Source organism: Callorhinchus milii, unplaced genomic scaffold (genome assembly GCF_018977255.1).
Source record: "Callorhinchus milii isolate IMCB2004 unplaced genomic scaffold, IMCB_Cmil_1.0 Scaffold1, whole genome shotgun sequence".
Lineage (NCBI taxonomy): Eukaryota > Metazoa > Chordata > Chondrichthyes > Chimaeriformes > Callorhinchidae > Callorhinchus > Callorhinchus milii.
Window position 1 is genome coordinate 13,225,886 of NW_024704742.1, and position 13,933 is coordinate 13,239,818.

The window sequence follows — 13,933 nt, forward strand, 5'->3', positions numbered from 1 at the left end:
CCCACATCCGCGCCATGACCAGCACTGCCTACCACCATCTCCACAGTATTGCCCGACTCTGCCTCACTCCTCAGGCTGCCGAAACCCTCACCCACGCATCCTCATCAGCCTTCCCAACTCTTCCCTTCACAAGCTGCAGATCATCCAAAACTCTGCAGCCTGTGTACTCTCACGCACCAGCCTCTGCGACACCATCACTCCCACCCTCGCCCAACTCCACTGGCTCCCCATCCCCCAGAGGATCAAGTTCAAGATCCTCGTCCTCACCTTTAAGGCCATCCATGGCCTCGCCCCCTCCTACCTCTCTGACTCCCTACCAACCTGCCCGTTCCCTCCGTTCAGTGGGCTCCGGCCTGCTCCATGTCTCCCGCCCGACCCGCCCTACCATCGGTGGCCGGGCTTTCAGCCTCTCTGGTACTCCATCATATGGTCCCTTCGCCTCGCTTCCTCCCTTGCCTCCTTCAAGGCCGGTCTCAAGACCCTTCTCTTCGATTGTGCTTTTAGTTGCCTTCCCACCTCTGCCTTCCCTCCCCTCTACCCCACCCCTCCCCCATACTCGGACCCCGACACCTGACTGTTCAGTGCTTTGGGACGTCCTCCCGACGTGAAAGACGCTCTATAAATGTCATTTTGTTGTTTGTTGTGTTTTCTTGACCTCTTTTGGACTTTCTCTTATTCCTTTTTCTTATCCTCAACTGGACTTTGATTTTTCGCTTAAAAGTACACACTACATTATTGTGATGCTTCAGCAGATTAGCAGCTGATTACAGCAACATTTTACCTAAATGTAATATTACAGTGCTTGAAGTTGATATAACACCTTATCAGACTCCACAGGATATACTGAGCTGTAAAGTGGTATCACTGTGTACTTTGTGGGTGTAGGCTGATGTAGGACAGACTCTTGAGGAATCATCAGAAATGTTGCTGCATTTTAATCCATTTGAAAGCATATTGTTAAGAAACCCACATGTAGAATACATTTATCATACTAACAGAGGTAACTGAAGCCTTATTTGCATAACAATGAAAAAGATTCTACCCATAAATTTCAAACACGAGAAATACTTTCTATTCAAGATAAGATTTGTAGCATTTTTTGAACTTTGTACATTAGCTTCATAGACCCTAAATGAAACAGCCTCACACCATTCTGCTTTTTATTTCATTGTATGTGCAGAAAAATGAAATAGTAAGGTTGCAGGTCAGTACCAGAATCAAAACATTTTTATCTGTTGCAACTACTGTACAACCCAAAACAATTGCTGACTGTACTGGTGAAATTAAGCTTAACATTACAACGGGCTGAATCATGAAATGTTTCATTACCTTTTTGTGGATGCAAATATTTATTCACTTCTTGCGCATTTTGATTGGCCTCTAGAACTGTTGGCCTGCTAATGGAATATAGAAGAATGTGCAACCATTAATAGCTCATAATGTTAACATCTGAAAAGGCACAAGTTAAGTGAACTCAACCCTAATTAGGGCATCCATCATTATTACTACTAGAATCTACCCGCACAGAAAATAGCTATTACTGCACTGGAGTAAAAGAATCGTTCTATTCACTCAAGATACAATCACTTCAAAGAAGTGTTCAAATAATAACTTAGAATTCATAGCTCCAATAGTTTTGTTAATGTCAATATCGATCTTTCATATCTGGGAATCACAATTTGCATCCAATTCTCCTCAATGAAGCTTGGTACAAGTTCCGATATGAAAGGTGCTAAACAAATGTAATTTGTTGTTTCTAATATTTAACAAACATTTAATAAAGCAAAAGTCTGAGCATTTTCTAAGTTTATTCTTTTCTTACCAAAAAGAATCTACAGGGAATCTACACTCAATCATATAGGTTTTAAAATGTTGATTTTATTGCAAGACCGGTAAGGTCAAGGTGACCTCACAATGGAACACAAAACAAAATCTTAGAACAATTGCTCCCAAATTACATTCACAAGTTTTGTTTCTCTCCAAACCACTGACGTACACAAACACTTCTGAGATCTTTTCAGCACGGGACAATGAATTAAAAATCAAAATAGGAACCTATCATTGTTTATTAAAAATGAAATAAGAAAATGCAAAGATTACAACTTCAACACTTCTGAAAACCATAATGAAAACATAAAAGCCAAACATCAAAAAATATGCATTTCAATAATGAGGAAATCCAAATCATTAGAAACTAATGAAAATAAACCACCCATATTTTCACATATGCAAATAATCTTAATAGCACAGGACATCTTATATGAATGGACAAAATCTGAATGAAACCTACATTACACCAGAAAGTATAAAGATGAGTATCACTTTCAACACTACTCCTTAGGTAATAAAAATAATAATGCAACACACACTGGAAGTATTTTGTTTTCTCATTTATTTTGTACAAAAGATTTGCAATTAAAGGTAATGTAACAATTTCTACCATAAACGTTTAATAAATCTGTCAGGCCACAGCGTGTGTTTATTTTTTAGGGAGAAAATAATGACAAACTTTAGCATTGATTAAATGCTATTAAGCAAGGGATTTTGTTTTCTTAAAAAAGTTAAAACTGGATTGAAATAGTGTCCTTTGAATATTGCTTTCATCATTAACACTGAAAAAATTTCAAATCTATATGAAGGACTTTTTTTTAAAAAAAGTTACTTGCTACAATGTCACACAATTAGCCCGTTATATTTAACTTGCATACTTATTAGCAGCAGTATTTTCCTCATGAATCCATGTGCAACTACATACAAAGTCTACGGCCAGTGCAGGTTTGTTCCTCACAGCTTTCAACAGAATGGAGGGTAAAGTATTTTTGATTAGACATTCCATTTATAAGTGACATTTCTAAACGCATCAGGGAACCCTCACTACGCCCTTTTCCCCCACAAAAAACATCCCTCTACAAAAATCTGTGCTTCTGGTTCCAAATTCAATCCATCTAGTCAGCCCTACATGCACGAAAACGATAGATGTACAAGGGTTCCAATATGTAATTTAACTTAAAAAAATAAAAATAAAAAGGAACAGTTCTAAACACTTTTCCACTACTGTAAACACAAAAAATGACAGTGCTTCAGCAAAGGAGTTATCTCCGATATCTTCCTCGTTCTTTTTCTCGTTCTCTCTCCCTCATCCTTTCCCTTTCTCGTTCTCGCTCCCTGGCCCGGTCACGTTCTCTGTCTCGCCGGCTATCACGAGGTCGCTCGCGCTCTCGCTCCCTTTCCCGAGGTCTGCTTCGTCGATTGGTGACAACTGCCTGAGTACGGCGAAGAAAGTCATCTACTCTCATGTCATAGTCATGCTGTTGGAATATATATAAAAAAAGTAAAAGGTGAAATTGTTCATTTCCCAGAATCACAGCCAGATCAGAATGTAAAAAAGGCCCTTTACAATACAAATTTAGATTTATATAGCACCTTTCACATCAGGACATTCCCAGGCACCAGCCACAGTCCAGGGTTTAACCTGAGCAGGGGGTGGGGAATAAGGAGCTGGTGTAAGCGAGGTGCTTGAAACCACAGTCGAAGGTCTTGAGGCAGACCTTGAAGAAGGCAAGAGAAGGGGCAGTTGAAGGGACTCTGGGATGAAGTTCAAGAGCACAGGGACAGATATGCCAAAAGCCCCCTTGCCGGTGGTGGAGCAGGGGGTATGAACTAGGCCAGTACCCGCTGAATGGAAGGAGCACACGTTGGAAGGGTTTGAGGAAGTTGTGGAGGCAAAGCTCTATCTATATCCTTCAGCTTGTGAAGGGAAGAAGAGTTGGGTAATCCGATGAACAGAGTTGGTGTAATCTAACCTGGAACTGATAAATGCGTGGATTAGGGTGTCAGCGGTCTAAAGGGAGAAGTAATGGCAGAGGTTGGAACACTCTTCCTCTATCCCTCTGCCTTGCCCCTCCTTTCCCATTTTCAGGTCGCGCCTTCCTATTCGACCGTACCTAGTCACCTCCCCCCACCCCCCACGGCTCAGCATCGTGCTCTGCCACTGTCAAGCTCTCTGGGACATTACCCTGTGTGAGGGGCGCTGTATAAATGCAAGTTGTTGTTGTTAAAAGTGGGGGAAAGCTGAGCAGGTCAGAGAATGAAAGTGAAGTTTAAGGAACATCTGAGAGTCATATAAGACACCATAGTTCTATAGTGGAGTGCGCGTCCAAGTTGCTTGATGCTGTCAACGTCTGAGATTAGAAGACGTTGACAGGAACCAAGCTGTAGAGCCTCTGTCTTGTCAACATTCAAATGGAGAAGGTTTGAGTTCATTCCGGACTTGACAGTAGGACAGACAGTCAGTCAGAAAAGCAGTGGTCCTGGAAGCCAGGTGGAAGCCGAGATAGAGTTGGGTGCTATCCACATATATGTTGAAATTACTCCACTTCTACCAGACATCACCTAGCTGGAGCATGTAGATAGTAAAAAGGAAAGGACCAAGGAGAGAGCCTTGAGAAATGCCGCATGTGACAGTGCAGGGGCGGGAAAAGATGTGCAAAGAGAAAGTGGAGACACTGGGATAGGTCAAGTGAAACCAGGAGAGGTCAGAACCCTGAAGGTGGAGCTAAGAGGAGTGGCGTGGAGAATGATAGCCTGATCAACAGGGTCAAAAGCAGCAGAGATCAAGAAGACCTAATGACATTATTTCTATTTGTGGAGTCCTGTAGCTCAGTGGTTAGAGCACTCGCTTTGCAAGTGAGAGACCTGAGTTCAATTCCAGGCAGAGGGCGAAACCTTGGGCAAGTTTCCTTACTCCACACAGAGCCTAATAATAATCCCTCCAAAAAAAAAAAAAACAATAATTAAATTGGTCATTTTCAATCTAAGACTGTTTGTGGGACATTGCTGTGCGCAATTGGCTGCCGCGTTCGCCCACAAATATACAGTCAATTCACTTTACAGTGTGTTCTGTGAAGCGCTTTGGGACGTCCTCCCGACGTGAAAAGCGCTATATCAAATGCAAGGATTATTATTATTATTATTATTATTTGAGATCAGGCTCTCTCAAGAGAAAGCCCTGGTCACATATGGAGATAGTCATTGGTGACTTTGACCAGGGCAGTCTCTGTACTGTGGAGGAGCAAAGGGATTTGCGTATCCACGTACACAAATCACTAAAAACAAGCTCACAGGTACAAATTGGTATAAGTTATCAAAATTACTAATGGGATGTTGGCCTTTATTTCAAACAGGCTAGAATATTCAACTATATAGAGCCTTGGTCAGACCCATCGGCAATACTAAGTTCAGTTTTGGGCACCGCACCTTAGGAAAAATATATTGGCTCTGGAGGGATTACAGCGCAGATACGGGGGTTTAAAAGGTTAAATTATGAGGACGGTTCCATAAACTTGGGTCTCTATACCTTTGAGTTGTTGAAGCTTGAGGGGTGATCTGATTGAGGTTTTTAAAATAATGAAGGGATTTGATAGGGTAGATACAGAGAAACTATTTCCTCTGGTGGGGAATCCAGAACAAAGGGGCATCGTCTTAAAATTAGACCTAGGCCATTTAGGAGTGAAATTAGGAGGCAGGTTTTCATCCAAAGGGAAGTAGAAATCTGGAATTCTCTTCCCCAAATGGCTCTGAATGCTGGACCCATCCAGACTGAGGTGAATAGATATTTGTTAGGTCAGGGTATTAAGGGCGGGTAATACAGAGCAGCCATTATCTTACAGAATGGCTTGAGGGGCTGAATGGCCTACTACTCCTGTTTCTATGTTTCCATGTACTGTGGGCAGCACAGAAACTAGATTGGAAGGGTTCATACAGGGGATGAAAAAAGTGAAGCTGGGAAGTGACAAGCCATTCCAGTATCTTTGAATGAAATGGTTGGAGATGGGATGGTAGTTAAAGACAAGGGTCAAGTAAATCTCAAAGAGAGGTTTGTGATGATTTAACAGGGATCAATGAGCTGGGAGAGATGGTCAGGAGAGTATTTGGTGGGTTCCCATGGGAGATGAGGGAGGAGAGGAATGGAGAGACCGGGTTGAAAACATGGAGGGAGGGATGGGAAGATGGCAGAAGGTGGGAGGTACATACCACTCGCTTGTCTCTGTATCTGGCTTCATGTGGGACCGGATGGTGTCCAGAATACGGTGGGTGAGCCTGAGGTGGTGGAGGATGATGTTGATAATAAGGATGATGTGGAGTCTGCTCCATACCAGGATAAGGTGGCTGTAAATTGCAAACAAATTTAGATCAAACTTAAGATAAATGCTCCCCTTCGCATGAAAATTCTTTGAAATCACATTTACTGAGGAGATGACTAGTTATTCCTTTCTGCCAGTGAAATAACATCAAACCAAACGTTATGTTTTTGCATAATTCCTCCACACTTTAAGCAATTAAGGCTCACACACAAAATCTCTACCAGCACTGCGGCCATGCAAATGATACTTCAACTGCCATGCCAATAGTCTCCTATACTCAGCCCTATAGGGCTCAAGCTTGTTATGCAATAAGAAAGTATCTCTTCCCTTTGCCCCAAGTTATTTCTATGTGCCACATTAATCAATAATTAAAGATCAGATACGTGGACAAAAAAAAATCTTTGGATGCATCTAAAATCATTATCTTAAGGTGTTCAAACAATATAATTTCTTGGGACGCAATTTAAGTTTCAAAACAATTCATAAAAAAAACAAATTGATTAACAATTTGATGTTTCCCCCACTTTAGAGTTAAGGTAAATTCAGTTTGTTTGTAAACCAAGATGTTCACCCTAGTTTTCTCTTAGGGCCACTAGTTATATAGTTATACTAGTTATTTCAGCACCTTGGGACGTCCTCCCGACGTGAAAGGCACTATACAAATGTAATTTTGTATACATAAGGTAAATGACACAGCCTCTCGAAAATATCTTACATCCGTTTAGACATTGCCTCACAGAAGTCTTATTGATGAACCAGATAGATTGGTCAACAATCAATGGTACTTTGAATTACATTAAACCTGTCAGACACTTTTCTAGTCATGTCTCCTGGAGCTATCTTAATTCAGGGAGATTTTCTCTCTCCTTCCCCAACATGAGTATATTAGGCTGGAATATGCTGCAAACTGCAATAATCAATCAATACATGAGGCATTGATAAATGGCACTGTGATAATTCCATCCAAAAAGTGCAAACAGTTAAGACTTTCGTTGCAATAAATAAAGTTATTAATTGCCTGACAAAATGGTAAATTATAACTTTTGTGAAGTGCCATTTTTCTGGGAGGCTGGGATACAATATAGCATCTTTTTTATAGCAACCTTCATGATCAAAATAACATATTTAAGTGGTTTACAAAATAACTGCCAAATTATTTTGTGAGTAATTAGTATTTAAAGTATAAATTGTAGAAAGTTTTAATTAACGTGTTACTTAACGGTTTTATTCTATCAATTAGTTCACTTGCTCAGATCAATTTTAATTCAAAGAAATAAAAATCAATAAAATGTTATAAGCGCATACAATGCTCCTCAAAATATTATTAAAAAATGCTACTACAAATGGAAACGTATTTGTAACAAAATGAAGGCAGTGTTCTGTCATCATGATGCAATTTGAGGTCTACTTTGTAAAGATTAGCATTATGGGGCGACTGACAAAAACTAACTTTTCAAATCAAAATCCATTTAAGATTTTAGTCATCTTTATTGAATGCACTTGTATGTCGCAATAAGCAATATTTTCAACAGTGAAAATAAGCTTTAGCTAGTGGTCCCTTCCTTAATGATTTTAAGTTTCACAATAAGCGTGTTTGAGGGATTCTGCAGTTTCAACATAGAAATGGGTACAAACCAAATGTTTGATTTGGAAATCCAGATCCAGTTTTACAGAAGACTGGACACATTAGTTGAGTAAAAGTCACAGATATGTATGTTTGATGGTTAATAAGCAGTTTTTCAAACACCACACTTTAACATTCAGAGTGCAAATTTAACAGACTTTATAATTTGATCAATGGTGATCTATTGCAAATGCATATCCAATTAATTTTCAAAATCAACAGAATAATTTAAAAAGATTGATAGCCCAATTAAACAACAGCATTCTGTAATAGAGGAATTTTGACAATCACTCTTCTGTTGGATTGGTAAGTTGGATAAGAATTCCTTGCTCACCTATATGAATACTAGTTTTTGTTGAGCTCTGCCAATGGGGATGAAGTAAATTCTATTTTTAGGATTACAAGATATAACTCCCCAAACGCTACCTTTGTTGGAAAAAAAATCTGCAAAGTAAGCCAATTAATTTGAAAATGTTTCAAGGAAATCCAGGATGGATTTATTTTTAAACAAGTATTTTTAAAAATATCAGGCTCAGTTATGTGTTTTTGTTTATCAAAATTTGAATTTTAGAAGTTGTTTATTTTAAGTTATTTTGTTTTCAAAAATGGTGCATTTGTGCAGGACTTAGAAACATTGTACCTCAGGTTTATTAATATGCTTCAAAGGTGCAATACAGCCATGCATCAATGGGATAATAATCCATGCATTTGAAACAGCGCCTTGTCACGTCTTCAAGATATCTGAAAGCACTTCACAGAATATACTGCAAAGTGAATTGACTTGTGTATTTTTGGGAGAATCGAGGCAGCAAATTTGCGCACAGCAGTGCCCCACAAAAACAGTTGTGAATTGAGTGACCAAATTATTATTATTTTTAAAGGAATTATTACCCGGAAAAGCGATTTGCCAATTGACTAACAATGAGTCCCTACTTACTACTAGGTAAATAGAGATGTGTAAAATAAGGAAACATGCCCAACATTTCGCCCTGCCGGAATCAAACTCAGGTCTCTCGCTTGCGAGGCGAGTGCTCTAACCACTGAGCTACAGGACTCCACAGTAGGATTGCAGTAAATAAGCATTTGTGTTGCATTGACAAGTTACCAACCAGAAAAATATTTTGAAATAGTTTATTTTTAGGTCAGGCTTTTTTCTACTTTGTGTATTCCACTTTTTTTTAAAGAAGTTTGAAAACAAAACTTTTTGAGTGTGATTTTAAAAGCGATGTGCTACAAAGATAGTGGTCATTTTGTGCTGTCTTTTCAAAATCCTAAACTTTTTTTGCCCTGGGTGCAATTCTAATAACAATATCCTACAACAATGTTACTGATCTTGTGGTGTGTCTTGTTCTGTACCTTCACGCTTATGTCATTACTCCTGGTTTGGGGTTAAATGGGAATTTTGAAAAAAATCTTTAAAAAAACTTTAAAATGAACTTTATTAATTTTTTTAAAATGAGGACTTTGAAAGGACAAAGCAAAATGACCACTATCATTGTAATTTACAACCACGTTGCTTTTACAATCACACTCAAAATGGCAGGTTTTGTTTTCAAACTCCTAAAAAAAATCAGCTGAGTGAGAACATTTTGTAAAGCGTAACTAATCAATTAAAGGCACAATAACTGTCAAAAATCCGCCATTTAGCAAAACATAGTTTTGCAGGAACTCACCATTCCCTGCCACGGTGGTGGTGGACCAATGCTGTGATGAAATTCCCTCATATAATCATTGTAGGACTGTGAATTAAAGATGTTTTTGCAGATTGAATCCAGGTTTTGAAAAGTATTGACAAGCAATAATATGAACACTTCTACAATTCCAATGCTTCAAAGATTGATAGGAAGTTACTCACTCCATTTAAAAACACATCCCGTCGAACACCAGAAAATCGTCTGTTGGGAGAAAAGGTTTGGAAATACATTGAAACCATTCAAATGTTCTTTGCAAGGAAAGTAAAACTAATACGAACATGTGACATCAATTTAAAGAACCTACCTCTCTACTTCTTGGTACCGTGGATCCTTCATGTATCCTGTTCAAACATGAACACATTAACAAGCGCTGTATTGCAGAACTATCATTACAAATAGGAAGCTGTCCCATTAAAACAAGGCCAAATAGGCCTTATTCAGCAATACAAAAAGCATTCAAATTTCCTTTGACAACCTGCAAAGATTTATAGTGCACTTGAAGTAAATAACGTGACATCATCCTTCAGTTCTGCAATGGCAAGTGTAACATTACCTTCCTTTTAAATTAAGGTGTTTCCCTATGGTGGCTATTTTCAATATTTTGATTTAACAGCTAGTGTTCATATCCTCAGCAGATACTAATCTGGGAATCAAAGTCCAACACCACGAGGGAACCACGTTAACAGTAGAGTTCTTTTACCTAGGCCACTACAATAAAAAAAATGTATTTCATCAAATGCTGTTCAGAAGGTTCAACTCATTTAATCTCATTCTTACAGAATATCCACCCTACTGTTTTCTCATTTCTTTCAATGAGTCCTGCATAATGGCCTCAACCAACCAAGCTGTCAATTGCCCTTCATAATTCTGAACTTGTGCTGTTAACCTGGGGTATTTGATATTTTTGTTCTGGGGTAATGTTTCTTTTGGAATCTTATACATTCATTCTCACAGACACTGCTTTCAAGCCTAACTAGTTTAGCAAGTCATCATTAGACCTCAGCCCTCTAACCCTGGGGATGAATCTCGCTGCTGTCCTTTACACTGCCTGTTGTACCTAAGCAGCCCTCTTTTGTTGCATTGGCCAGGACTATATATACATTTCTTAGCAGGGAACTATGAAAAGATGTACAATGTTTGGTACATTCCATTTTTAAAAAGCTAATTTATGGTAGAAACAATGTTGGGAGGGAAATGTTCACAATAAACATTTCCACGAATGATCCAGCTTTCATCACTTAACCTGCACCTTCACCCAAACCTGCAAATATAATTTCCAAATCAGATTTCCCCAAATTTTCCCCAAATAGTTTTCTTGTCCATAGGTTGAAAAACAAATTTACCCAATAACACTTTGAAATATAGATTCCCAAATATTTATTTTTCCTATATTTATCATATCACAAATGCTTTCTAGTGAACATGACATAACTCACAAAAGTCAGTCACAATAAGTTTATAACGGTCTCCTCAATTTATCAGCTATATTTATCAGCCCATTTTTCATAGCACAAAGCTATACAGACAAGAAGGTTGCAGATTTGAACTCTGTGATATGTAAACTAACTAATCTTGGGCCAGAGTGGCAGTAAGGAAGTTGGAATTGACTTCAGCACCCTTGCTTTGGGAAGACAGAAATAAACATTGGCTCCTACTCCATCGCTGCCTAGCGATTAAATTCCCTGGCTGGATGACCCACATGTTAAGGACATCGTTTTCAATTAGGATGAATCCTTTCCTTGCATTGTCAAGCAGTATCCAAACAAAGGATCACATATAAATAATTTGCCACTTAGTAAGAGCTTGGAGGGCAATAGAATGTTGATAGAATAAACCGGCAGGATCCTTTTTAAAAAAAAAATCTATTACTTTTAATGGGAACTACACGGAGCACAGGAGACTTCAAAAATCTACACTGCCACGTGAATCTCTCTTCCCACGTGAAATGCATGTTCCTGAATGACCCCGGTCAGTAGATATTTTTAATCAAATTCATACCGTCAGCCTGTAGCTGTTAATTTTTACAGGTTGAATCAGCTAACCAATGTATTGAGTGAACTCATCCTAATACTTTCAACAGATTCTAGAATTGGGTACAGAATTGAAAACCAATCATGGTATGGCAGTTAAATGGCAAGAGAACAAAGATTGGTGATAAAAGAATCCTCAGGTGCTACAATAGCATCTTTATAAGGTTAATATGTATCTCGTAGGGTGTGTTCACAGCTAAGCACATAAAACAGTCCACCTGCCAAATTTTAAAAAATAAAGAATGTTGGAAAAGCTAGAATATTAATTTAAAATTTCTGGGTAAACTAAATCTGGAACATTCTTTCCTCAGTACAAGCAGTATAAATTCAAAAAGTGAGGGTGGTCAATCCATATCCCTTTTGCTAATTTACTATAATAGCTAGATAGGAAAACTGACTTTTTTTTGCCAATGCTGGTCACAACAGCATTTCTGAAACGACTTATGTCCCAAGTACTGCAAGTGAATGTTTCATGGTAGTAGTATATTTGAATGGTCTTATGTTTATCACAACTCATGCATCCTGTACACACAATGCTGTAATCTCAAGGTATTTGCTTTCCTATCACTCACCTTTATACTGCCTACAGTTGCTCAACATTTTCCATCAGTTTTCAATGATTATTGCTGGCCATGAATGCTTAAAAGTATTATTCCACAGCAGTAAACAGGAAACATGCACAGTGGGATACATTTGCACTTACCTAAACATTCCATTCAGTATGAGGTGTACTTTTTCAACAAGAAAATTGAGGATTCCATGTAGCAATTTAAAAGGGAAGCCTGTGCAAGTCTAAAGAGACTCACAGCTGCAACTACACATACCCAGATATACTTGATTGGGTCTGAGATAATGATCATGTTTTTGTACATCAAAATGTCAATATGCTACAAGATAATGACCTGGTCTTTGTGAGAATTCTGGTGGGTAGTCAATCCTTGGTCTCTTTCTGGTGTTATATGTGTCATAATCTTCAGCTCGACGCCTACATAAATTAGGTAAACAGAATCATTATGGAAACAACGTGATAAATTCAGCTAAAAAAACGCCAAAGGAAAGCAAACACTGTTAAAAAATGCATAAGGCAGCAATCGGGAAATGCAAAAATTGGTATTTAGGTTTTTTTTACCATAAAACATAGTTTGTGAATTTGATAAGATAAATGTTCATACTCTGACCATAATCTACTTCTCATTTATTATGTGTCAATTACCAATTTTACGATTAGTTTAATAAATTCCAAATAAAGAGTGATTATGATCAGCAATTCACAAATGCTAACTGTGCAGAAACATCAGATCTTTCACGTTAAAGATCCTTCAAAGTAAACAGATAAAAAAGTTATGACCAACTGTTAAAAGACAAGAAGTTTTGAGAAACAGATTGCATTTCCTGACTGCTTTCTTCAAAAAATATATAATTTTACTGTATGTTACAGGAACAGAAAGCAGATTTACAAAAAACATTTTTCACTACATGGCAACAAAAATGTAAATTACCATGTGAATTCCAAGAAATTAAACATCTTAGATTTTTCAAATTAAGAAATAAAGTTCCCTTGGCCACTGAACATTTCTGAATTTTCAAATATTTTGTACTTTTGACTCAATTATCATTCAAATAACTATCCCTATAAAGTGGAAGAGAATGTTAAAATCATAGAAATGTTACAGAAACAAGCGTTTTTAAGATTTGCACTGGTGCTTTTCCTCCACAATGTACCTAGTGTAATCCCACTCTCCTACTTGCTCCTAATTCATTTAAATTATTTTTCATAATTCCCTGTAACTTTATGGACTGATTCAGAAATAATTGTGGCAAAGAATTGCACATTTTAATCACCCTATGTGTCTGCCTTTCAATTCTTTTTGGATATCTTAAATTTGCACCTGCTAATTATTGACTAAGTCAGCAGGAAATCTATTATTATTCCGGCCCACAGTAGTGGCCAAACTGTGGGCCGGAAATGATCCAAGGGACTGTCAAAAAGTGCCCCCCGTCCCACCCCGGAATAGTCGCACCAGTTTAAGTGAGTCAGTGTTCGATCGGTAGTGTCAAATCAAGAACATTTATTTTGTTGACTGACCATAAAGGTTAGTCATCACTGATTTAGCCTTCATAACGTTGAAGACATCAGTGATCACCATTAATATTCTCACTGAGTGAAAACAGCCCTTCGTCACCTCTATAGAATGAAACCCACATTTCTGGCAACAGTCTACTTACCCTAGAATCTAAGATGTATATTTGCTATTGTGTTCATATCATTTACTGGGAATTCATAACTGTGGCCTAAAATATCATACAAGTTCAGCATTACTTGCTCTTGTATTCTATGACTCCAGGTGAACAAGGTGTCAGTTTTCCTTTTTATTGTCTCATTAAATAAATATATTAAATGTATTAAAATGTATTAAATATGTGTACAAATGCACCTCCACT

The 13,933-nt window shown here is 38.0% G+C and overlaps 1 protein-coding gene across 6 annotated transcripts in view; it reads right to left on the reverse strand.

The window, feature by feature from the left end:
* Nucleotides 1-2,375: 2,375 nt before the first annotated feature.
* ythdc1 (YTH domain containing 1) overlaps nucleotides 2,376-13,933 on the reverse strand; it is a 35,909-nt gene continuing 24,351 nt past the window's right edge. For 5 of the 6 annotated variants that reach the window (XM_007904217.2, XM_007904219.2, XM_007904218.2 and 2 more), the window contains 6 exons: nucleotides 12,394-12,476; nucleotides 9,766-9,802; nucleotides 9,623-9,662; nucleotides 9,441-9,506; nucleotides 6,034-6,168; nucleotides 2,376-3,308 (listed from right to left, as the gene is read on the reverse strand). In XM_007904217.2, the coding sequence (XP_007902408.1) occupies nucleotides 3,093-3,308; nucleotides 6,034-6,168; nucleotides 9,441-9,506; nucleotides 9,623-9,662; nucleotides 9,766-9,802; nucleotides 12,394-12,476 (577 nt within the window). In that variant the 3' untranslated portion in view covers nucleotides 2,376-3,092. The remainder of the gene's footprint in view (nucleotides 3,309-6,033; nucleotides 6,169-9,440; nucleotides 9,507-9,622; nucleotides 9,663-9,765; nucleotides 9,803-12,393; nucleotides 12,477-13,933) is intronic. The other variant, XM_042337126.1, reaches the window with a different exon arrangement.